Genomic DNA, 27,050 nt, shown 5'->3' with positions numbered 1-27,050 from the left:
GAATAAAGATAGAAAATAAAAAAAGCTAGATAAAAAGATCTAGCTGTTTAAAGTTTCAAATTTTACACTGTTTTGGATTTTTTTTTTTTTTTTTTTTTTTTTAATCACAACCCACAGGTAGAAAAAAAATCCGTTATGGGCAATTTTAAACAAATCCAATATAACACAAACTTGAAACACCAACCATTAAATCTGACTTGAAAAGTCGGATGTACACCAACCATTACATCCTTTGTATGTTTCTATGATCAAAAGATCTATAAATAGCTTTTTTGTATTATGATTAGAAAAGTGTCCTTTAAAATCTAAAGGAGACCCTTCACTGCTACCCTAATTGGTCCTCTCTCATTCAACTTATCCAAACAATTGAAATTATTCTGATGAAGCTTTTGAGATCTGTCAAATCAAAATTTGGTTAATATTTAATAAGCTTAATCAAAGTATTAAGTATTGATTTTTTTTTTTATAAAATCAGTTTCGGAAAACATTTTCGACAAAGATGTTTTTCAAACAAACGTAAAGAATTACATGAAACCAGAGATGAGTAGAAATAAAGTCCCATACTTTTTTAAACTTAGAATGAAACTCCAAAAAAATAAAAATTACAAAAACTGACCAAATCTAACTCGAAACGAGTAGAAACTTTGGAGCAAAACATTTGAAATTGATCATTTTAATAAAATATTATTATGTAAAGGGATATTAATGAAGTTTAAATGATGCTTTAGAAATTAGTGAGATTAAGGAAGTGTTCATGAAAAACAACATCCTTTATTTGATTCTAAGACAAAACATCTATAAATAGATAGAATAAAGCTAGAAAATAAAATAAGCTAGATAAAAAGATCTAGCTCTTTAAAGTTTCAAATTTTACAGTGTTTTGGATTTTTTTTTTTTTTTTTTTTTTTTTTTTTTTTTTTTATCACAACCCACAGCTAAAAAAAAGCCTTTATGGGCAATTTTAAACAAATCCAAAATGTTTTGGATTTTTTTTTTTTTTTTTTTTTTTTTTTTTTTTTAATCACAACCCACAGCTAAAAAAAAGCCTTTATGGGCAATTTTAAACAAATCCAAAATAACACAAACTTGAAACACCAACCATTAAATCCGACTTGATAAGTCGGATGTACACCCACCATTATAACACAAACTTTAAACACGCACAATTAAATCTGACTTGAAAAGTCAGAAAAGTCGGAAAGCTATAAAAATTTGTGAAATTAAGGATGTGTTCATGAAAAAATACTTCCTTTGTTTGTTTCTAAGATCAAAAGATATATGAATAGCTAGAATAAAGCTAGAAAATAAGAAAAGCTAGATAAAAAGATCTAGCTCTTTAAAGTTTCAAATTTTATACTGTTTTGGATTTTTTTTTTTTAATCACAACTCACAACTAGAAAAAAAGCCTTTATGGGCAATTTTAAACAAATACAAAATAACACCAACTTCAAACCCCCACCATTAAATCCGACTTGAAAAATTAAATTAAAAGAAATGAACTCCCTTTGTAATACCCATGCCGTCTGTTCTTCCTATCTTCTTTGTCCCAATAAATTTTTATTACTTATTAAAACATCTGTTCCTTCCTTGCTTTTATAGCACTAACCCCCACCCCTTAGTTCATTATATTCCTTGTAAATATCTAGAAAATAAATCCAATCACAATCCCCATCTCCACTCGGCCAGTAGAAATAAGGATCCACAAATACTGAGTTATTTATCACAATTGAATAAATTGGATTAAATTGTGAATAAATTTTGAATTTCAAATTTCAAATTCAAGTTTTGAAAAATTCTGTTTAGTCTTTCTATTCCATTTACTTTTTAGATTAATTTTCATTTTCTTGATTTTAAACCTAACTTAAGTTCATTTATCGCCCTTCCAATGCAATTTCACTTACATTTGAGGTTTTTTAATATAAGTTCTTAAATTGACATAAGAATTGCAATAACTCAAACGACCGTATGTTACAAGCTTCTATTTTTACACTATAACGAGAAAAACTATTAGATATGTTTTGAACTTTCCGATAGCTATTGACGAATTGTTTGTACATGGACTGTTTTTATCTAGCCTCCAAAATAAGACAAAATATTTAATATCAAAAGCTCAACACTTCAACCATTTCTACATTTTTTCAAGGGAATTCCATCGAGTTCTGATAAAAATGAAACTTATATTTATCTTAATACCCGAGTGAGGAATAGAAACGGGGACTTGACCTATATATTAGACACATTCTTTTTGTATATAAGGTGAGGCATGGACATACGTCTTACAAAAAGTACCAAATAATATCTTTCGAATCACCAGGGTCAAGCTTCCCAAATTTAGTTTTACCAGCATTTTAAGTTTAATATTTTATTATTTTACGATTTTTTTGCTCGAGCAAAGATCACAAACTATTCAAGAAATAAAGATAGATGGCTCGCATCTAAGATAGTTTCTTCTCCTTGCCACTCTACACCAATAGAGTCCCATTTCAGGATAATAGTAATAATAATAATTGATTGATGCCCGATACTGCAAAAAAAGAAGAAAAGAGCAGAGTAAGAATAAGAAGAAAGAAAAACAGAAAATAGCACGAAAAAAAGAGTTACTGTGTCAGTTGAACTCAAGCAACAAATGAAGAGGTAAAAATGCCCACAAATTTCCAATTGCTCTCTTTGTTGCCGTTCATTCAGAAGATGGTAATTTTTTAATTGAGTCTACCATGTTGTGGAGACTCAGAACGTAAGTTTTGCTCTTTTGAAGTGGATGCCCTAGCAATCACTTCAAATGTTTGCAATTAGTGGACCAAAGTTTTCATCAATCGGCATGGATTAACCGATCCGATAAAGCTGATATACAAACAAGGTGAGAAAGGGCTACTGCTGAATATGATTATGCCATTCTGAAGCATGGGGGCTCCAAAAAACGGATGAAGATTTGCTAGATTTTTTTTACAGAGAAATTGCCTACGAATTGTTCTAGGTATTCGGCTGAGCGACCGTATTTCAAACAGTAGGCTGTGCAAAAAGTGCGGTTCAATCCCACTTTCTAGGGCTATAATGAGAGAAAGGTTGAGATGGCTAGGGCACGCTCTGTGGATGAAGGGTGACATATTGCCAAGGATTGTCCTTTTCAGCCAACCCTCTAGGGCTAAACAGAAAGCAGGTCGTCCGTGTTTGGGTTGGAAGAATGTCATAAAGAAAGATTTGAGAGAAATGGGAGCTTCTTGAGAAAGTGTAAAGGGGGAGGCTTTGAATAGATTGGGATGGAAGAGGAGCATATGTAGCTGTTTTGAACTCAGGTGGCTTGATGCTGCATTGAGTTGTTAGTAGTAGTAGTATTAGTAGTAAAATCTTTCTATTGAGGGTATATTTTCAAGGAATAAGTTTTCTTTAGCTCGCACGTATACCCTTCGTAGTATTTTCAATTGTAAGCAGACGGGTGCCTAGCTGATGATCCACCTGTATCTTTAAAGTTCGCGAAATATAATTCTAGCAACTCGATCTTCTGAGAATTAGCGCTAAGGCCAATATTTTTGTATCCATTTACCAAATATTGAATATTCTCTTTTAGCAGTAAAACGTTTTAACTTAACATCAAAAATCACCTGCGTGAAATAGAAGATTCAGGCTGCATATATCAATGCTTAAACTTCCCACAATATACATAGTCAGACCAGATTTCAGTGTATTAAATAGTAAAAGGACTCCGAACAGACCCTTGTAAGCCTACTGGGACTGCTAAATTCTCCATGAACTATCCAAATTCTCACACAGCATGATGAGTACTACTGAAACAAGAGTGCTACTACATATTCATTAACATTATGCTCAAGGAGTCTTTCAGAAAACCTGAGATTGCACTGCCGAGTCAAAAGCAGCTGACACATGCATACTACACATAAATAGAGAAAGCTACAAATCATAGTTTTTTATGAATATTTTCTTTATTAGAGACAGAGAGTGAAAGACAGTGGGATTTATTGACAAAACATAGTATCAAATTTTACATTTTTTTTTTTTTTTTTTTTTTTTTTTTTTTAAATCACAACCCACAGCTAAAAAAAAGTCTTTATGGGCAATTTCAAACAAATCCAAAATAACACAAAATTGAAACACCAACCATTAAACCTGACTTGAAAAGTCGGATGTACACCAACCATTGTAACACAACCTTTAAACACCCACCATTAAATCTGACTTGAAAAGTTGGAAAAGTTGGAAAGTTTTAGAAATTAGTGAGATTAAGAATGTGTTCACGAAAAACAACATCCTTTGTTTGTTTCTAAAATCAAAAGATCTATAAATAGCTAGAATAAAGCTAGAAAATAAAAAAAGCCGGATAAAAAGATCTAGCTATTTAAAGTTTAAAATTTTAAAATTTTTTGTTTTTTTTTTTTTTTTTTTTTTTTTTAATCACAACCCACAACTAGAAAAAAAGCCTTTATGGGCAATTTTAAAAAAATACAGAAAAACACAAACTTGAAACACCAACCATTAAATCTGACTTGAAAAGTCGGATGTACACCAACCATTATAACACAACCTTTAAACACCCACCATTAAATCTGACTTAAAAAGTCGGAAAAGTTGGAAATTTTTAGAAATTAGTGAGATTAAGGATGTGTTCATGAAAAACAACATCCTTTGTATGTTTCTATGATCAAAAGATCTATAAATAGCTTTTTTGTATTATGATTAGAAAAGTGTCCTTTAAAATCTAAAGGAGACCCTTCACTGCTACCCTAATTGGTCCTCTCTCATTCAACTTATCCAAACAATTGAAATTATTCTGATGAAGCTTTTGAGATCTGTCAAATCAAAATTTGGTTAACATTTAATAAGCTTAATCAAAGTATTAAGTATTTATTTTTTTTTTTTATAAAATCAGTTTCGGAAAAAATTTTCGACAAAGATGTTTTTCAAACAAACGTAAAGAATTACATGAAACCAGAGATGAGTAGAAATAAAGTCCCATACTTTTTTAAACTTAGAATGAAACTCCAAAAAAATAAAAATTACAAAAACTGACCAAATCTAACTCGAAACGAGTAGAAACTTTGGAGCAAAACATTTGAAATTGATCATTTTAATAAAATATTATTATGTAAAGGGATATTAATGAAGTTTAAATGATGCTTTAGAAATTAGTGAGATTAAGGAAGTGTTCATGAAAAACAACATCCTTTATTTGATTCTAAGACAAAACATCTATAAATAGATAGAATAAAGCTAGAAAATAAAAAAAGCTAGATAAAAAGATCTAGCTCTTTAAAGTTTCAAATTTTACACTGTTTTGGATTTTTTTTTTTTTTTTTTTTTTTTTTTTTTTTTTTATCACAACCCACAGCTAAAAAAAGCCTTTATGGGCAATTTTAAACAAATCCAAAATGTTTTGGATTTTTTTTTTTTTTTTTTTTTTTTAATCACAACCCACAGGTAAAAAAAAGCCTTTATGGGCAATTTTAAACAAATCCAAAATAACACAAACTTGAAACACCAACCATTAAATCCGACTTGAAAAGTCGGATGTACATCCACCATTATAACACAAACTGTAAACACGCACAATTAAATCTGACTTGAAAAGTCAGAAAAGTCGGAAAGCTATAAAAATTAGTGAAATTAAGGATGTGTTCATGAAAAAATACATCCTTTGTTTGTTTCTAAGATCAAAAGATATATGAATAGCTAGAATAAAGCTAGAAAATAAGAAAAGCTAGATAAAAAGATCTAGCTCCTTAGAGTTTCAAATTTTATACTGTTTTGGATTATTTTTTTTTAAATGACAACCCACAACTAGAAAAAAGGCCTTTATGGGCAATTTTAAACAAATACAAAATAACACCAACTTCAAACCCCCACCATTAATTCCGACTTGAAAAATTAAATTAAAAGAAATGAACTCCCTTTGTAATACCCATGCCGTCTGTTCTTCCTATCTTCTTTGTCCCAATAAATTTTTATTACTTATTAAAACATCTGTTCCTTCCTTGCTTTTATAGCACTAACCCCCACCCCTTAGTTCATTATATTCCTTGTAAATATCTAGAAAATAAATCCAATCACAATCCCCATCTCCACTCGGCCAGCAGAAATGAGGATCCACAAATACTGAGTTATTTATCACAATTGAATAAATTGGATTAAATTGTGAATAAATTTTGAATTTCAAATTTCAAATTCAAGTTTTGAAAAATTCTGTTTAGTCTTTCTATTCCATTTACTTTTTAGATTAATTTTCATTTTCTTGATTTTAAACCTAACTTAAGTTAATTTATCGCCCTTCAAATGAATTTTCACTTAATTTTTTGGTTTTTTAATATATGTTCTTAAATTGACTTAAGAATTGCAAAACCTCAAACGACCGTATGTTACAAGCTTCTATTTTTACACTATAACGAGAAAAACTATTAGATATGTTTTGAACTTTCCGATGGCTATTGACGAATTGTTTGTACATGGACTGTTTTTGTCTAGCCTCCAAAATAAGACAAAATATTTAATATCAAAAGCTCAACACTTCAACCATTTCTACATTTTTTCAAGGGAATTCCATCGAGTTCTAATAAAAATGAAACTTATATTTATCTTAAGACCCGAGTGAGGAATAGAAACGGGGACTTGACCTATATATTGAACACATTCTTTTTTTATATAAGGTGAGGCATGGACATACGTCTTACAAAAAGTACCAAATAATATCTTTCGAATCACCAGGGTCAAGCTTCCCAAATTTAGTTTTACCAGCATTTTAAGTTTAATATTTTATTATTTTACGATTTTTTTGCTCGAGCAAAGATCACAAACTATTCAAGAAATAAAGATAGATGGCTCGCATCTAAGATAGTTTCTTCTCCTTGCCACTCTACACCAATAGAGTCCCATTTCAGGATAATAGTAATAATAATAATTGATTGATGCCCGATACTGCAAAAAAAGAAGAAAAGAGCAGAGTAAGAATAAGACGAAAGAAAAACAGAAAATAGCACGAAAAAAAGAGTTACTGTGTCAGTTGAACTCAAGCAACAAATGAAGAGGTAAAAATGCCCACAAATTTCCAATTGCTCTCTTTGTTGCCGTACATTCAGAAGATGGTAATTTTTTAATTGAGTCTACCATGTTGTGGAGACTCAGAACGTAAGTTTTGCTCTTTTGAAGTGGATGCCCTAGCAATCACTTCAAATGTTTGCAATTAGTGGACCAAAGTTTTCATCAATCGGCATGGATTAACCGATCCGATAAAGCTGATATACAAACAAGGTGAGAAAGGGCTACTGCTGAATATGATTATGCCATTCTGAAGCATGGGGGCTCCAAAAAGCGGATGAAGATTTGCTAGATTTTTTTACAGAGAAATTGCTTACGAATTGTTCTAGGTATTCGGCTGAGCGACCGTATTTCAAACAGTAGGCTGTGCAAAAAGTGCGGTTCAATCCCACTTTCTAGAGCTACAATAAGAGAAAGGTTGATATGGCTTGGGCAAGTTCTGTGGATGAAGGGTGACATATTGCCAAGGATTGTCCTTTTCAGCCAACCCTCTAGGGCTAAACAGAAAGCAGGTCGTCCGTGTTTGGGTTGGAAGAATGTCATAAAGAAAGATTTGAGAGAAATGGGAGCTTCTTGAGAAAGTGTAAAGGGGGAGGCTTTGAATAGATTGGGATGGAAGAGGAGCATATGTAGCTGTTTTGAACTCAGGTGGCTTGATGCTGCATTGAGTTGTTAGTAGTAGTAGTATTAGTAGTAAAATCTTTCTATTGAGGGTATATTTTCAAGGAATAAGTTTTCTTTAGCTCGCACGTATACCCTTCGTAGTATTTTCAATTGTAAGCAGGCGGGTGCCTAGCTGATGATCCACCTGTATCTTTAAAGTTCGCGAAATATAATTCTAGCAACTCGGTCTTCTGAGAATTAGCGCTATGGCCAATATTTTTGTATCCATTTACCAAATATTGAATATTCTCTTTTAGCGGTAAAACGTTTCAACTTAACATCAAAAATCACCTGCGTGAAATAGAAGATTCAGGCTGCATATATCAATGCTTAAACTTCCCACAATATACATAGTCAGACCAGATTTCAGTGTATTAAATAGTAAAAGGACTCCGAACAGACCCTTGTAAGCCTACTGGGACTGCTAAATTCTCCATGAACTATCCAAATTCTCACACAGCATGATGAGTGCTACTGAAACAAGAGTGCTACTACATATTTATTAACATTATGCTCAAGGAGTCTTTCAGAAAACCTGAGATTGCACTGCCGAGTCAAAAGCAGCTGACACATGCATACTACACATAAATAGAGAAAGCTACAAATAATAGTTTTTTCTGAATATTTTCTTTATTAGAGACAGAGAGTGAAAGACAGTGGGATTTATTGACAAAACAAAGTTTCAAATTTTGACACTGTTTTTTTTTTATTTTTTTTTTTTTTTTTTTTTTTTTTTTTTTTTTGTTAATCACAACCCACAGCTAAAAAAAGCCTTTATGGGCAAATTCAAACAAATCCAAAATAACACAAAATTGAAACACCAACCATTAAATCTGACTTGAAAAGTCGGATGTACACCAACCATTATAACACAACCGTTAAACACCCACCATTAAATCTGACTTTAAAAGTCGGAAAAGTTGGAAATTTTTAGAAATTAGTGAGATTAAGAATGTGTTCATGAAAAACAACATCCTTTGTTTGTTTCTAAAATCAAAAGATCTATAAATAGCTAGAATAAAGCTAGAAAATAAAAAAAGCTAGATAAAAAGATCTAGCTCTTTAAAGTTTCAAATTTTACACTGTTTTGGAATTTTTTTTTTTTTTTTTTTCTAAATCACAACCCACAGGTAAAAAAAGCCTTTATGGGCAATTTCAAACAAATCCAAAATAACACAAAATTGAAGCACCAACCATTAAATCTGACTTGAAAAGTCGGATGTACACCAACCATTATAACACAACCTTTAAACGCCCACCATTAAATCTGACTTGAAAAGCCGGATAAAAATATCTAGCTATTTAAATTTTAAAATTTTAAAATTTTTTGTATTTTTTTTTTTTTTTTTTTTCAATCACAACCCAAAAATATAAAAAAAGCCTTTATGGGCAATTTTAAACAAATACAAAATAACACAAACTTGAAACACCAACCATTAAATCTGACTTGAAAAGTCGGATGTACACCAACCATTATAACACAACCTTTAAACACCCACCATTAAATCTGACTTGAAAAGTTGGAAAAGTTGGAAAGTTTTAGAAATTAGTGAGATTAAGAATGTGTTTATGAAAAACAACATCCTTTGTTTGTTTCTAAAATCAAAAGATCTATAAATAGCTAGAATAAAGCTAGAAAATAAAAAAAGCTAGATAAAAAGATCTAGCTCTTTAAAGTTTCAAATTTTACACTGTTTTGGATTTTTTTTTTTTTTTTTTTTTTTTTTTTTTTTTTTTTTTTATCACAACCCAAAGGTAAAAAAAAGCCTTTATGGGCAATTTTAAACAAATCCAAAATAACACAAACTTGAAACACCAACCATTAAATCCGACTTGAAAAGTCGGATGTACACCCACCATTATAACACAAACTTTAAACACGCACAATTAAATCTGACTTGAAAAGTCAGAAAAGTTGGAAAGCTATAAAAATTAGTGAGATTGAAGATGTGTTCATGAAAAAATACATCCTTTGTTTGTTTCTAAGATCAAAAGGTATATGAATATCTAGAATAAAGCTAGAAAATAAGAAAAGCTAGATAAAAAGATCTAGCTCTTTAAAGTTTCAAATTTTACTATTTACTTCAAATTTCTATTTACTAAAGATTTTCTATTTCAAATTTCTATTTACTAGTTCAAATTTACTATTTAAAATTACATGTTGCTTAAAAGATAAAGTTTCATCTTATACAATTCCAAGGTATTTCAAAAACGCAGTCCGTTTTATAACGCCCTTGGACATATATAATTCCTTGATCCATGGGTGAAAATCCGGTGATTGCGAGAAAACAATAAAATTAAACTTAACCGTGTTAATCCTTAGTTTATTTACCCTCAGGCATGCTACAATTCTATCAACTGATTCCTTCATGGAAATTTGCAACAGCTCCGCTGTCTTAGCTATGCTAATGGCTGTTGTGTCATCACCAAAAAGTGAAACTGTTTCATTAATTGGGCTTGCCGTTAGTTCATTTATTCTGTAGCAAAAATCATTTAGACAATTTGGTAGATCATTAATAAATATCAATAATATTATAGGAACAAGAACTGATCCTTGCGGAACACCTGTTTCAGCGCGCTTTTTTGCTGAAGAAGAACTATTTAGTTGGACATACTGATAGCGATTACTTTAAAAACTTCTTTAAAAATTTTAAGATTTCCCCTTAAACCATACACCTCACACTTTTTAAGTAAAATTTCATGATCCACAGTGTCGAAAGCTTTCATCAGATCTAAAAACACAGCAGCTACTTTAAAACCTTTATATAATGCATCATTAATAATATTGTCAAATAAATCATCGCCTGTTCCGTTGCCGTTTTTTACGGAACCCAAATTGTGTTTCTACCCGTAACTTTTGATCCTACAAAAATTCATCATTCTAATACTAAAACACTGCTGTAAAACACGGGAAATGATGGGTAAAACAGATATCAGTCTATAGTTTCCTGGGTCATTTTGAATACCACCATTATGAGTTGGGGTTAAACGGGCAACTTTAAGACAATATGGGAATTCTCCTTGACAAAAACACTCATTAATTAATCCACATAAAACTTCAGATATAACAGGGAAAATGTGTTTATGTGTTTTTAAAGTAATGCTAACTACTCATCTAGGAGGGCTAAATAAATTTTAATTTTTTTTTCTGGATCCAAAAATACCCTCTACCCTCTAATCAGAGCCGTACCCAGGATTTTTTTTGGAGGGGGTTTTAATCAAAGATTTTTTCAGAGGGGGGGGGGGAACACAGAAAACCTCAAAAATGCATACAAAATTTGCTTTTATCCATTTCTATTACGTTTTTACAAGTCAAACAAACATTTTTGACTTCAAACCCCCCTCTGGGTATGGCCTTGTCTCTAATTGGAAACTACCAAATGACTTACAACGCAATCCACAAATATTTTTTTAATTTTATTAACTGTTGAATGTCTAAGGTGAAGAAATACACCAAACGGGTCCCTCAGTAAAGACTCGAACGTGAGATCACCACTGTCAGGTACAACCGACATAGCTAGATTCTGACTAATATTCGAAAAAAACTATGAAATTCATTACATATATCAGTTTCAAACTTCAAAGTCTCTCCCGTTGCACTAATTAATTCATCAGGTACACTATTTATTTTTAATCCAATCACTTTTTTCATTAATCCCCTGATTTTCTTAGGGTGTTCTTCGACTTCCTTAAACTTTTTCTCTAGATATTTCTTTTTTTCATTTCTAAGAATTGTATTCAACCTATTTCGATAAATTTTATATGATTGCTTATTTTCTTGCGTCGGGTTAATTATTTGAGCTCTGAACAATTTATCTCTTACATTTATGTGCTTCAAAATCACAGGACTAATCCGAGGTATTTTACTTGAATGTTTTCTATTGAACGGTTTTAATGTGACTGCTTGAATTATCATACTCTACAACTTTTAATAAAATAAAACAAACCTTTTGCGTCCTGAAATTCGCCTAGAGCCTAATACCAATCTACCTTTTCAATATCATTTTATGTTTTACCATTGCGTTTTGGTTGATCACTGGAATAATTGATTCGTTGCCTTTAACCTCCTTTGTTGCAGTTCTAAAGCTAGATGAAACTCCAAAGTGGTCGGATACATCGTTGATAAGCACCCTGGGAAGACTCAAAGGCACATTATAAAGGATTATTATCCAGAAGCTTAGCTGATATTCCAGTAATTCTTGTAGGGATATTTATGCAAGGATGAAACCCTTTAGATAGACTTCTATTAATAAATTCAGTGCTAGTAGATGACTGATCTATAAGGTCAATATTAAATTTCCCCATGATAAAACATGGAATAGAGTTAATCGGGAGTTTCATTAATTGTTCTTCAAATAGGTGCATATGGTCACGGAGCAGGTTCTGTGGAGGTCTATATACCATAACAATACAAAAGTTCTAATTCTCCCTAGTAACATGCAGAAGAAAATACTCGCAAATTTTCTCTCTGTATATTGTAAGATCTTCTCTTAGTGAAGAAGGCTTATGCTCAGCCTGAATATAAGCTGCTATGCCTCCGTGTTAGTAATACTCTCAAATCCTTATATTTAAATTGTAACCAGGGATCTCTAGTAATTGCGATTTCTTACCTTTTAACCACGTTTCAGTTAAAGCAATCACCTGAAAGACATTAGTATTTATTAGTTCTTATAAAAAATTATGTGCAGAATTTAGGCGCTGAAAATTCTAATAAAATATGTTAAGACCAAAGTGACCCTTATCACAATACAAGGGTAGTGTATCCTCCTTAAAAATATACCTTGATGGATCATTTGTAAAAATCTCAGTAGTATTAACATCTAAATTTCTAACTATCGTTTTATTAATTTGGCTGGAAAAATCAAGTTGTATGACATTACTGTTCCCCGGAGGTAAAACAATATCTCTAATCTTTATCAATAAAAGTTAATGCATGTGATGGCATAGGGTGCGGCGGCGAAAAAATCAATAGCAACTAAACATATATTAGACCATATAAAACCATATAAACATATAAAAGACCTAGACAAATACAAAAAAAAATAACAAAATATATTCCGTCAAAGTGGGCATACAACTTAAAAAATATATTAATGAAAGCTTCATGACACAAAGCAAAACCATTCAAAAAAACATCAGCCCGATACCACCCCCTCAAAGAATTTTCTCATTAACAAAAATATAATATTATTTACTCGCAAATAAAAAGTAGCATTAACCCAAATATTTCAAATTCATTTTTATGAACGTTTCTGTATTTATTTGATTAAACTAAGCGAAAAAGAGAAGATAAATAATCAATAAATAAACTAAACACATTCAATGAAACTCTCATTTCTTAGCCTTTCTGGAAGCTGTAGACGGTGGAGGCTTATGTGCTAGTTCCTCAATACATTCTTCACATGTAAACTTCACTTTCATACCACCCGAGCGTTCAGACTGAAGATAAGGTGGAACTGTGTTTGATACCCATGGAATGATACCCATTGATTTAAGACACAATTTTTTTTCATATAATTTTTTTCTTGCCTCTCTCAGAGAAAATGGGCATCATCACTCACATAAATGTTTACCTGGTTTCCTATCTTTCTTTCTTTAAGCTTCTTCCCATTTTTAAGTAATTCAATTTTGTTTCCACGGTTTTTACATTAACTTTAACATATTTCTTATCCTTTTTTATTGCAACGACTGAAAAATGAGGTATCACTTGTAAATTTAGTCCATCCATACATATCTCAGTAAACATACGTTTAGCTTGATCTTCATTCTAATAGACTGTATTCCAAACAACAAGATTATTGTCGTTAGGCTGATACTCTGCATCCATAAGCCTATCAGAGATACACAGGGTCTTTTCTTTAAAATACTTCATTTCTGACCGCATTTTTTACTTTATTTTCAACAAAGAAACGTTATTTTATCACTGTACATTTTTTTTTCACCGACCGTTTTCTTAGGTAAAAAAAATGTCGTTTCTATTTTTCAGTAAAATAAAAATAAGAAAAACAGAAACAGATTTCCATTTTTTCAGCGTTTCTATTCCTGCCCCATTTTTTAATTGCAGTTTTACCGTTTCTATTTTGGCCAAAAACAATATCGATCCTTATTATCCGGATTTTTTTTTTTTTTTTTTTTTTTTTTTTTTTTTTTTTTTTAACTAACTTTTGAATTTTCCGCCAAAGGTTTTTTTTAGGTTTTCGATCCGCCAAATTCTCTCTGGGATAAAATAAAATTTGCGAATACCTATTTTAAGTACATCTTCAGGCTTTTTACCAGGTTGTCCTTTTTTAGCCGTGTTATGGCTGTGGCTCTCGCATTCCAGCAAATTCCATGACTGTGATGGCGCCTAAGTTTGGTGAATCAATTGGGTGGCACCCAAGTTGCTTCAATTGCGCTGAGTGTGGTGAAATTCTAGTCGATTTGGCCTATTGTGTTCATGAAGATCAAGTTTACTGTGAAAGACATTATGCAGAACAACTTAAACCTAGGTGTTCAGCCTGTGATGAGGTAAGTCCCAATTTTAATCACTACTATTAGGAAGAAAGTATTGCAGTACATCATTCAAGATAAAAAAATAAAAATAACATCATATTATTCAGTATTTTCAAAAGTATACTAAATTTGAACCTCTTAGAGAAGTTAAAAACTCTTTGTATGACGAATCATTATGTGAAACTATTTCAAATCATCAGGATACTAAAAAAAAGGTTTATTTTTTATTTTAGATGTCTGAAATGTTAATGTACAAAGCTCTAAAAGGTGAATATTTTGTCTAAAGTATATACCCTACTCTAATTTCTACTTTAAATATGAGCGATTAAAAAGAAAATTTAATCTATTATAAAGGGTTTACTTTGTTTCTATCATGCAATGTTTCCATTTAGCTTTTTTATGCGAAGTTTGCTATGTGGCAAACTAGGCTCTCTGGTAAACCCAATAGGAGGATGCACATCAGAAATACAGTCAAGAATTGATTCAGCAACTGGAGTCTTCACCCAGCTAAATCACTCTCTACGGAACCAGAAAAATGTTCGTCTGAAGACAAGAATAAGGATTTACCAGGCCCTTGTTCGGTCTGTCTTACTATACGAGTGTGAGACATGGACTATAAAAGCATCCGACATTCAAGCCCTAAACGTATTTGACCATTTATGTTTAAGAAGAATCATTGGCCTTAAACTCCGTGATCGTGTCAGTAATGTTGAACCCCGCAAAATCTGCTATCAGCGTTCTGATTTGGTCACTATAATTAAACAACGAAGACTCCGATGGTTCGGCCATACACTTCGCCGCCCTCACCACATCTTTGTCAATAAAGCCCTCAGATGTAAACCTCTTTCGGGATGGAAAAAGCGACATGGGGGACAAAAGAAAACGTGGCTTGCCTGCATCAAGGCTGACCTAGACTCAATCGGTGGCTTCAAAAAGTATGGACGAAGGTGGGAAAAGTCCTGGCTCGATTTGATTCAGCCACTCGCAAACGACCGAGACTCTTGGCTTACTACAATAACGAAGCTACTGGACGCCAGGGAGAGCAGAGATGCTTGAGACCTGTTACAAGTACAAGTACAAGTTGACATGTGGCCACAAGTTGGATATTCACCCAATTGAGGATGGCACTTATAAAACATTTGTATTAAGTATTCTTTTATGCATGTTCAGGTTTTTAAGTCTTGCCGGTTTTCTAAAAATTGTCGATATGACCGCTCTACCTCTATTAATTATTTCATTAATATGACTCTTTAAACTTCCATTTTCCGATAAAAGGAAATATGCATTAATTATCATTGGTTCTAGCATTACTTTTGCCATTTTCAACTGAAAAAGGTGCAATTTTGTCCCATCTGTTTTCAGTGTTTAATACATAAAATAGAGAATAGATTGTGTACTTTTCTTCTAAACAAGCCTCAAAACTGTTTTCCGATTGTGGAGCTGTTCTTTTGCATGAGAAAATAAGAAAAATTAGGCAAAGGCCTGTGATTTTGTAAGCAACGTTCTTGATTATCCTAAATAAAATGAACATGGCGGCTTAAAGTAGGATGGGCTCTCTCAAGAGTGGTGGGTGAAATTTGCTTATATTTATAGAATTGTTTTTGCTAGTTCTTCGCTTTAAGCTCTCGCTAGTTTTCGCAATCAATTTACATTTTTACAATATTCCCACGTTTTAGTATAATTCGCCATCTATTCTGAAACAAAACTGTTCTAAAATAGATACCATGGTCCCTGCTCTACAATACGGAAAAGAGACTGAATCATTTTTCAAGCATCAATTAATCTTTTTTATTGAGCAATTAAAGACACAAAACAGTTACTTCTCTAAGATAATTTAAATATAAACTAACAAAAAAACAAAATGAATCCGAAAAAGAAAACAAAACAATAATAATAAAAAAAAAATGCAATATATGATTTAAATTGGAATCCAAAATCAAACACCGGAACGCTTAGTTCTCAAAATAAAACTTGTAAACAAATTATAGACATATCTTTTATGCCCAGGGGCGGATCCAGGATTTTTTTTAGGGGGGGTGCAACATAGGTTGATCAAATAAATTTGCGATAGGAGCAAGTTTAATTAACGCAAACTTGCGTTAATTAAGTAAATTACACTACTTTAGACTACGTTAGGGGGGGGGGGAGTACCCCCCTCACCTCCCCCTGGATCCACCACTGTTTATGTCATATACTGCTAAAACCAAAAGGAAATTATAATAGGCGAAGAGAAATAGATTTAAGCAACAATGGCCAGTGAAAACTTGGAAAAAAATAGTAATCTGGCTATCAGCTCTTTTCTCTTCTTTTTCTTAGAGGCAGTTCTAAAACAGTTTCACATGAGACAAAAAATTTTTTTAATATCCACAATCCAACCTGAAAGTGCAATTTTTTGTTTAAATATACTTGAAGAGAAAAATATATTTTTCAAATAACATAAAATGTTTTCTATACCACTTTAATGGGAGGTGGGAGAAACTTAAACCTATTCCTACCTTTATCCAAGAAAAGAAATTTAGACTAATTGTTAGGCATATGCACTGAAGGGGATACCAGCTTCCTTGCTTAAAGCAAAAAGATTTGAGGACACATATTAAAATTACTTTCTTATACTTACTTACATTGAGCTCAGATATCTGTGAATGGGTATAGGGTACACGGGTATTTTAAAATATTGGTGCTAACAGGTAAAATGAGAAAAAGCGCATTTCCCAACTTTTTCATGGCTTGAGGATGTTTTCAAAGAGTTGCTTCTCCCCAAACCTTTTTTTTAAGGCTTTGAAATTGTTTTGAAGCAATATGGTGTTTCTCTTCTTTGTATAAACGTACTCTTTAGTGAGAAAAGCAAATCTGCCCAAGATTTTTAGTTTTAGAAGGGACATGTCCAGAAGAAGTGAGGTAGTTCTTAAGGGCAATATCTGGGCAATTCTTCTTTAAAGAATTGTTTAAAATAATTTTTTTATAATCCCCCAGCCAACAAAATTGCTATCAGCCCTCTCTCCCAAACAAAATTTCAGGTGTATGTGTTTGACAGGGAAGATTGGCTTAGCCCTACATATTTAAACATTGATTGGTCATTAACTTTGATCCCACTTCGGTAAATTTCCCCAGAAAAAGGCTGCTACAAACCGGAATTTTTTAAGAGTCTATGGTCCCTAGAGAGCAAACAAATATATAACGGTTATTAACATAAATGAATAAATAAATTTTAAACACGCAAAAGTTTGGCTACTGCTCCTTTACTGAAAATTTGTGCTTTACTGAAAACGAATTATATTGCAAATATTTTGTTTTCTAGTTACAACGTTGAAAATTAAAATAAAATTACAGTGAAATAAAGTCTTGAACTGACGAGCTTTCAGCAATTAATATGATTATATATGAAACATTAAGTTCAATTTTATTAGTTCTTTCCAAGGACTGTTCAAGGTATATATAGTTTTCGATGTTATGCAAGTGACGTAGTAGGCTTTAGACTTTATCAGTTAGGGAAGTGGCAGTGACCAAAATTTTGTATGTTAAGAATTTTTTTTCGTTTTAAGTTTGATTTTTGATATTAAATTTAAGTTTTACTCGTTTCAAGATTTACTCTATCGTTTATATTAGTACCTGTTGTATGATTGTTTGCTATGATTAATTGGCTAATTTCTGTTCGTTTTGGCTTTCGTTTATTCTTTAATAGTAATTTTTGGTCATTTTGAGTTTGAATTATAATAGAAATATATTTCCGTTGATCTTAAGTTTAATATGGCTCTTGACTAGATAATTTCGGAGACCACACTGCCTTTCCATGATGATAAATAAAAGTTCAAATAGGGATAAAATCCTTTTAATAGACAGTGATGATGATAACAGTGATAGAAATTCACAAAAATACTAGATATTTCGGTCACATATGCAGTGACCGTCATCAGTAGTAAAACTCTTGATCAGTTTCAGAAATTGCTGTTTACTACCCACCAAAGCAATATCATCCACATATAATAAAAGGGATAGTTTTTGGGTCCCTAGACTAACTTTTGGAGCCCATCTATTCTCTAAGAAATCATTGCTTTAAGTAGTCACTGAAAGTTTTTCTTGCAATAGGAAGCAATAAGTAGTGAAAGCGGTTATTTGATAAGCAGTTAAAGCTTTAAATTAATGAGTTTAAGAATTTCCCACTAGAGTAGGGTATCGTGGGGTACCTTTGGCTTACTGAGGTGTACTATGGTGTTGTGCCCTATATGCAAATGTTTTTGTCTGAAAGAATCCTTGAAACGATTATACGGTGAGAAAAACGTCTTAAGACCTTAAAATAACCACTTAGGCCTGTTTTATAAGTTTCTAAATGTACATTTTATCGCTTAAAATTATCTTTAATTTGAGATATTTTACTGATTGAAACCCTGTAATGATTATTTATGGGAAAGCAACCAGAACAAATTGCCATGCGCAATAAACTAGGTAGACATATACAAACCTACATCTCAAAATTGGCCCTGAGCTATAAGCAAAAGGGAATTGATAAACAAAGAAAAATAAGGTCCAGAATTCAAGCGAGTTTTCACAATTTTATTAGTGTTTGATATCATTGGATGGTACCATATTATTGACAGATATAGTCAGTTTTAAAATGGTGTTGCCTGTGAAGAGAGAATTTTCAACCAGAAGCGTAGCTGTCTCGCTATTTTGGTTTTCCAAAAGTTAATTACTTAAATATACTTTCATAAATACGACATGAAATACAGGACCAAAAAACAAAAACCTGGACCAAAAATGTCTCCTGTTAGCCACTAAAGCATCTGCAATTATTTCTGAAAAGCTTTCCAAAAGCAACTAAACAAAAGTCAAAATTGTTATCCTAATTTATACATCCAAGCAGCTTTTAATTTTAAGAGTGTTTGGATTCTAAGAAACAATCTGAGTGCTGTATCAAAAGACTACTTTTAAAAATCTCTTAATTTTATGGATTATTCTCCAAAACCAACACTGATTCTGTCGTTGTTTATTGTTGCTCTTAATGATGAATGAATGGATTTCTATTCTTTGCAATAAAATTTTTTAAGTTTTCAGACATGAACATTCGCGAGTGATTATTATTATTTATTCTATTTTAAAAACAAATCTCTTCGAAAAAAAAATTCACAAAACAATATTTTCCCTTAATTTTCTTATATTAAAAGGAAGTAAAAAATAGACGACTTTCATGACAAAATATAAAAAGCTTCTAAAGAACCTCTAAGAAGTAACTTTCTAAAAATAATTTCATCCGGTTTTTCATTGCAAAAATCTGAAAACTACTCTTTAAATTTATCAAAACTCAAACAAATTAAAGTGGAAGAAATTTAATATTATTCTTCAAAATCATATTTTAATTTTGTACTTTCAATAGGCTTACAACATGTTAAATTAAGCCGTACAAAATTATTTTCTTTCAGAACAAAATTTTGGATTTTGTTTCTATTAATTTCTAAATAAAAAAAGAAAGAGAACATCTAGAAATAAACTTATTATTAAATTTGATCTATAATGTCTAATCTTTTGTGTATCTTGCTCTCACAACACTGCTTTCTAAATTCCCAAGATATTAAAGACAAACTTAATCCATTTCTTCAGGGCAAAGTTGTTTTTTTTTCATAATACCAAAGGAACACCCACGTTCAACCACCGTGTGTAGGCTACATCTTATAGCATTTGCTGCAAAGTTCCAATATGCTCTTAGAAACTCCTAGAATTCTAGAAACAAATTTAGTCCTATTTTTTTTTTACAAAGTCTCAAATTTGTTGCCCTGTAATACTCCTTTCTAAAAATTCAAAAACAAATACCACCTTGTCCCTAATTACTAAACTTTAATTTTGCTCCTCTCAATAATAGTTTCTCTCGCCAATTTCTTCTAATATAAGTGCTCAATTAGTGTCTGGCAAGAACAGGTAGTTTTTCATGACTGTTTGTAATTAATTATAGAACTTGTAATTATGAAGCCGTGATTTTGGCTTTTTTCCATTGTACCATAAGACATATACATCCAACAATCGTTGTTGACACACCTCTCCTGATGAAACATATGAATGATTTCATTACAAGAAGTTCCTCTTTGCTATCCTACAATTTTAGAGGAAAAGATATACACGTTCAAAATGATATATCTTCAGCACTCGTTGTTGACACGTACAAATATGTAAAAACTTACATTTAAAAACGGACAGTTCAAAATTTTATAAATAAACGTACCCGTTCCAAAATGAGTGTCCGTTGCGTCCCAAAATCGTTGTTGACACGGAACAATAAAGCTATTGCCATTAAAACAAAAAAGGATTGAGTCGCCATTTCCTGTCAAGTATTTCATTTATGTAGCAAACATTGGTATCCTTCCAGCATTTAACATATATTTTACAGAAATCTAATCATGTCAATTTCCTTTTCGTTTTATTTAATGTATTTTATATTTATTCAATATCCCTCATAGTCCATCGTCTTATTCAATATTCGTTATAGTCGATATCCTTTTATTTTTTATTTTCAGTGTTCTGGAAATTAATTGGTCTTGCTATTTAGACCTTGTAATTGCACAGAGCTTGTTTTGGAAAAAATTCTGAGAAATTAAGGGATGGGGGCTATACAAAAAAGAATGGGCTGGTTGTATGAAAAATACTGGGAACTGTATGGACAATCTCAAGGTTTTTAAGGTTAGGGCTAGCATGATCCTGAAAGTTCTTCATGCATAGGTATCGTGTCCAATAGTAGGGTGCTAAGTTATACTTCTATAGCACTATGTTCCTTCCCATGCTATTCTATAGGACTATGTTCCTTCCTATGTTATTCTATAGCAGCTCTACACCTTTTCAAAGAGAGTCAGAACTCCCTCACACAGTTTGACGTAGACATTTTTTTTTTTAAATCGAAAACTAGAGATTGTCAAATTGCGTATTTAGGAATGGTTTTGTAGGGAAAGCTGTCTATCACCCATGTGTTATCCACAGTTCCATTTCTTTGAAGTCTGTGCTATCAAGAGCGGTTTCTGATTTGTTTTGGACAATTGCCTTTAGCCAACAATAGTTTGATATGAATGTCTGGGTAGATAGGATTTGCTAATTTGATCTTATTAAAGTGGAAAACCTCCAAAAGACGACAGGAATGGAATTGTCTTGAGGGGGAATTTTCCATGGAAGAGGGGGAGGGTATTTTTACGTGAAAACAACTTCAACCGTGGCCCATCACCCACGATCAGAAATTGAATTATAAAAAAGTTTCTTCAACTGAAAGTAAGGAGCAACATCAAAACTTAAACGGGCAGAAATAGAGGCTGTTTTCAAAGATTTAGGATTCATTAACTTTAGTGTTGCCAGTCAAAGGCTATGAGCTTGAGAAAATTGCCTGATTATCGAGAAATGGGGAAACACCCTCCAAAAGACGACAGGAATGGAATTATCTTGAGGTGGGAGTTTTCCATGGAAGAGAGGGAGGGTATTTTTACGTGAAAACAACTTCAACCGTGGCCCGCCCCCCACGATCAGAAATTGAATTATAAAAAAGTTTCTTCAACTGAAAGTAAGGAGCAACATCAAAACTTAAACGGGCAGAAATTGGGGCTGTTTTCAAAGATTTAGGATTCATTAATTTTAGTGTTGCCAGTCAAAAGCTATGAGCTTGAAAAAATTGCCTGATTATCGAAAAATGGGTAAACACCCTCCAAAGGACGACAGGAATGGAATTTTCTTGAGGGGAGAATTTTCCATGGAAGAGGGGGAGGGTATTTTTACATGAAAACAACTTCAACCGTGTCCCGCCCCCCACGATCAGAAATTGAATTATAAAAAATTTTCTTCAACTGAAAGTAAGGAGCAACATCAAAACTTAAACGGGCAGAAATAGAGGCTGTTTCAAAGATATAGGATTCATTAACTTTAGTGTTGCCAGTCAAAAGCTATGAGCTTGAGAAAATTGCGTGATTATCGAGAAATGGAGAAACACCCTCCAAAAGACGACAGGAATGGGTTTGTCTTGTGGGGGGAATTTTCCATGGAAGAGGGGAAGGGTATTTTTACATAAAAACAACTTCAACCGTGGCCTGCAAGGGCTGTTTGAGTCTTTTTGGTATGTTTTTGTCTCTTTGGGCAGTTTGAGTCTTTTTGGTCTGTGTTTGTCACTTTGGGTTGTTTGTGTCTCTTTGGGCCTGTTTGTGTCTCTTTTGGGATATGTATGTTTCTTTGAGCTATATGTGTCTCTTTTGGCTGTTTGAGTCTTTTTGGTCTGTTTGTGTCTCTTTTGGCTGTTTGTGTCTCTTAGGGCCGTGTGTGTCTCTTTGGGCCGTTTGAATCTTTTTGGTCTGTATGTGTCTGCATGGGCATTTTTTGTCTCTTTGGGCTGTGTGTGTCTCTTTGGGCTTTGTGTGTCTCTTCGGGCTGTGTGTGTCTCTTTAGCCTGTGTGTGTCTCTATGGGCTGTGTGTGTCTCTTTGGGCTGTGTGTCTCTTTGGGCAGTTTGAATCTTTTTGGACTGTGTGTGTGTCTCTTTGGGCTGTTTGTGTCGTTTTGGGCTTTGTGTGTCTCTGTTGGATGTTTGTGACATTTTGGACCGTGTGCGTCTCTTTGAGCTGTATGTTTCTCGTTCGGCTTTGTGTGTCTCTTCGGGCTGTGTGTGTCTCTTTAGCCTGTGTGTGTCTCTTTGGGCTATGTGTGTCTCTTTGGACTGTTTTGAATCTTTTTGGTCTGTATTTGTCTGTATGGGCTTTTTTTTGTCTCTATTGGGTGTGTTTGTCTCTTTGGGCTTTTTGTGTCGCTTTGGGCTGTGCGTGTCTCTTTAGCCTGTGTGTGTCTCTTTGGGCTATGTGTGTCTCTTTGGGCTGTTTGAATCTTTTTGGTCTGTATGTGTCTGTATGGGCGTTTTTTGTCTCTTTGGGCTGTGTATGTCTCTTTAGCCTGTGTGTGTCTCTTTGGGCTGTGTGTGTCTCTTTAGACTGTGTGTCTCTTTGGGCAGTTTGAATCTTTTTGGTCTGTGTGTGTCTCTTTTGGCCGTTTGTGTCGTTTTGGGCTTTGTGTGTCTCTGTTGGATGTGTGTGTCTCTTTGGGCCCTGTGCGTCTCTTTGAGCTGTATGTATCTCTTTGGGCTGTGGGTGTCTCTTTGTGATGTATGTGTCTCTTTAGGTTGTGTGTGTCTCTTTGAAGTGTGTGTGTTTTTTTGGGGTGTTTGAGTCTTTTTGGTCTGTATGTGTTTCTTTGGGCTATGTGTGTCTCTTTGGGCTGTTTGAGTCTTTTTGGACTGTGTATGTCTCTTTCGGCTGTTTGTGTCTCTTTTGGATTGTAGGTGTCTCTTTGGGCTGTGGGTTGATTGGCAGAAGGATGTATTAGCGAAGTTATAGTGGAGGGCGAGTTGCTAGTGAAAAATCTAAGCTAATAAGGGTTTTTGACTGTAAATTCTAGTTTTTTTGTAAGAAAATTAAGGAAAATACAATTCGTTGGTTGTTCATTTTCAATCATTTTTAACACAGAGCAGGGGGACGTTGGGATTGAATCATAGAGAAACAACGAATTTACTTTTTTTTAAAAGTGTGACTCAAAGACGTTTCGTTCTTTTCACTGGCTTGAAATTGCAAGCAACCGAGCCAATCAGGTGTTACAATCCTTTTGTTTGCTCAAAATTCGACAAAGCAACGACGGTTTGGCTAGTTTATTTTGCATGATATTTCTAAAGCCAATTAAGATGAAGAAATGTCTTCAAGGTCAAGGCTATAAGAAAAAAAAGTTCTGGATATTTTGTCAGTTTGTAGTTTACGCACTAATATCAATATCAGTAACTATTCTATTTGAACTTTTTAAAAGTTGATCAAATTGGTCTTTAAACGGTTCATGATGAAAAAAAAAATAGTTTGGGGCAAGAAAGAAAAAAAACTAAAATAATGTTGTGAAATCATTTTCAACACTCAGAGCAGGGGGTTGTTGGGATTGAATCATAGAGAAACAACGAATTTACTTAAAAAAAAGTGACTCAAAGACGTTTCGTTCTTTTCACTGGCTTGAAATTGTATACAAACGAGCCAATCAGGTGTTACAATCCTTTTGTTTGCTCAAAATTCGACAAAGCAAGGACGGTTTGGCTAGTTTATTTTGCATGATATTTCTAAAGCCAATTAAGATGAAGAAATCTCTTCAAAGTCAAGGCTATAAGAAACAAAAGTTCTGGATATTTTTGTCAGTTTGTAGTTTACGCACTAATATCAATATCAGTAACTATTCTATTTGAACTTTCTCCAAGTTGATCAAATTGGTCTCTAAACGAGACCAATTTCATGATAAAAAAATAGTTTGGGGGGCAAGAAAAAAAACTAAAATAATTTTGTGAAATCATTTTCAACACTCAGAGCAGGGATACGTTGGGATTGAATCATAGAGAAACATCGAATTTAATTTTTTTTTAAATGTGACTCAAAGATGTTTCGTTCTTTTCGTTGGCTTGAAATTGCATACAAACGAGCCAATCAGGTGTTACAGTCCTTTTGTTTGCTCAAAATTCAACAAAGCAACGACGGTTTGGCTAGTTTATTTTGTATAATATTTCTAAAGCCAATTAAGATGAAGAATCTCCCCAAAAACACTTTTCAGTCATTTCTTGTTAAAAAAATTTTTATTTAAACTCACCCACACGGGTTTTTCCACATTTGAACCAGAGAATGGACCTAAGTTTCACATTTGAACGATAGAATTGTATTTTCCATAATTTTCTTATAGGAAACTAGAGTTTATGGTCAAAAACCCTTTTAGCTCAGATTCTACAGAAATAGTTTATTTTTCGATCCATACATGGACTTAAGTTTTACCTATGAACCAACGAATTGTATTTTCCATAATTTTCTTACAAAAAAACTAGAGTTTACAGTCAAAAAAACTTATTAGCTTAGATTTTTTGCTAGCAACTTGCCCTCTACTATAACTTCGCCAATACATCCTTCTGCCAATCAACCCACAGCCCAAAGAGACACCCACAGTCCAAAAGAGACACACACAGCCGAAAGAGACATACACAGTCCAAAAACACTCAAACAGCCCAAAGAGACACACAGAGCCCAAAGAGACACATACAGACCAAAAAGACTCAAACAACCCAAAAAGACACACAGTCCAAAGAGACACACACAACCTAAAGAGACACATACATCACAAAGACACACCCACAGCCCAAAGAGACACATACAGCTCAAAGAGACGCACACGGCCCAAAGAGACGCACACCCCCAACAGAGACACACAAAGCCCAAAACGACACAAACAGCCAAAACAGACACATACAGCCCAAAAGATTCAAACTCCCTAAAGAGACACACACAGTCTAAAGATAGACAAACTGGATAAATAGACACATACAGCCCGAAAAGAGAGAAAAAGTACAAACATACAAACATACAAAAAAGAGACAAAAAAAACGCCAAAACAGACACATACAGACAAAAAAGATACAAACACTCCAAAGAGACACACATAACCCAAAGAGACACACACAGGCTAAAGAGACACACACAGCCCGAAGAGACACACAAAGCAGAACGAGAAACAAACAGCTCAAAGAGACCCACACGGACCAAAGAGACGCACACATTCAACAGAGACACACAAACCCCAAAACGACACAAACGGCCAGAAAGAGACACACACAGACCAAACAGATTCAAACTGCCCAAAGAGACACTCATTCTAAAATGACACATACATCCCAAAAGAGACACACACACAGGCTAAAGAGACACACACAGCCCTAAGAGACACACAAAGCCCAAAGAGACAAACAGCCCAAAGAGACAAAAAACGCCCAAAGAGACAAACACAGACCAAAAAGATTCAAACTGCCCAAAGAGTCACACATAGCCCAAAGAGACACACACAGCCCTAAGAGACACAAACAGCCAAAAGAAACACACACATACCAAAATGACTCAAACAGCCCAAAGAGACACACATAGCCCAATGAAACACAAACAGCCAAAAGAAACACAAACAGGCCCAAAGAGACACAAACAACCCAAAGAGACAAACATAGACCAAAAAGACTCAAACAGCCCAAAGAGACACAAACATACCAAAAAGACTCAAACAGCCCTTGTAGGCCACGGTTGAAGTTGTTTTTATGTAAAAATACCCTTCCCCTCTTCCTTGGAAAATTCCCCCCTCAAGACAAAACCATTCCTGTCGTCTTTTGGAGGGTGTTTCCCTATTTATCGATAATCAAGCAATTTTCTCAAGCTCATAGCTTTTGACTGGCAACACTAAAGTTAATGAATCCTAAATCTTTCAAAACAGCCTCTAATTCTGCCCGTTTAAGCTTTGATGTTGCTCCTTACTTTCAGTTGAAGAAACTTTTTTACAATTCAATTTCTGATCGGGGGGGGGGGCGGGCCACGGTTGAAGTTTTTTTCACGTAAAAATACCCTCCCCCTCTTCCATGGAAAATTCCCCCCTCAAGACAATTCCATTCCTGTCGTCCTTTGGAGGGTGTTTCCCCATTTCTCGATAATCAGGCAATTTTCTCAAGCTCATAGCCTTTGACTGGCAACATTAAAGTTAATGAATCCTAAATCTTTGAAAACAGCCTCTATTTCTGCCCGTTTAAGTTTTGATGTTGCTCCTTAGTTTCAGTTTAAGAAACTTTTTTATAATTCAATTTCTGATCGTGGGGGGCGGGCCACGGTTGAAGTTGTTTTCACGTAAAAATACCCTTCCCCTCTTCCATGGAAAATTCCCCCCTCAAGATAATTCCATTCCTGTCGTCTTTTAGAGGTTTTCCAGCTTCATAAGATCAAATTAGCAAATCCTATCTACCCAGACATTCATATCAAACTATTGTTGGCTAAAGGCAATTGTCCAAAACAAATCAGAAACCGCTCTTGA

The 27,050-nt window shown here is 33.5% G+C and overlaps 1 protein-coding gene across 1 annotated transcript in view; it reads left to right on the top strand.

Moving 5' to 3' along the window:
- The window catches only part of Lmpt (four and a half LIM domains protein limpet), a 277,526-nt gene that overhangs the window by 73,320 nt on the left and 177,156 nt on the right, over positions 1-27,050 (top strand). Inside the window, exon 4 of the mRNA XM_089088396.1 lies at positions 13,996-14,211. Within this exon, the coding sequence (XP_088944522.1) occupies positions 13,996-14,211 (216 nt within the window). The remainder of the gene's footprint in view (positions 1-13,995; positions 14,212-27,050) is intronic.

This window comes from Artemia sp. Qi Xiang Cuo, chromosome 1 (genome assembly GCF_049724085.1).
Source record: "Artemia sp. Qi Xiang Cuo chromosome 1, ASM4972408v1, whole genome shotgun sequence".
NCBI lineage: Eukaryota > Metazoa > Arthropoda > Branchiopoda > Anostraca > Artemiidae > Artemia > Artemia sp. Qi Xiang Cuo.
This window is presented reverse-complemented; position numbering and strand designations above follow the sequence as displayed.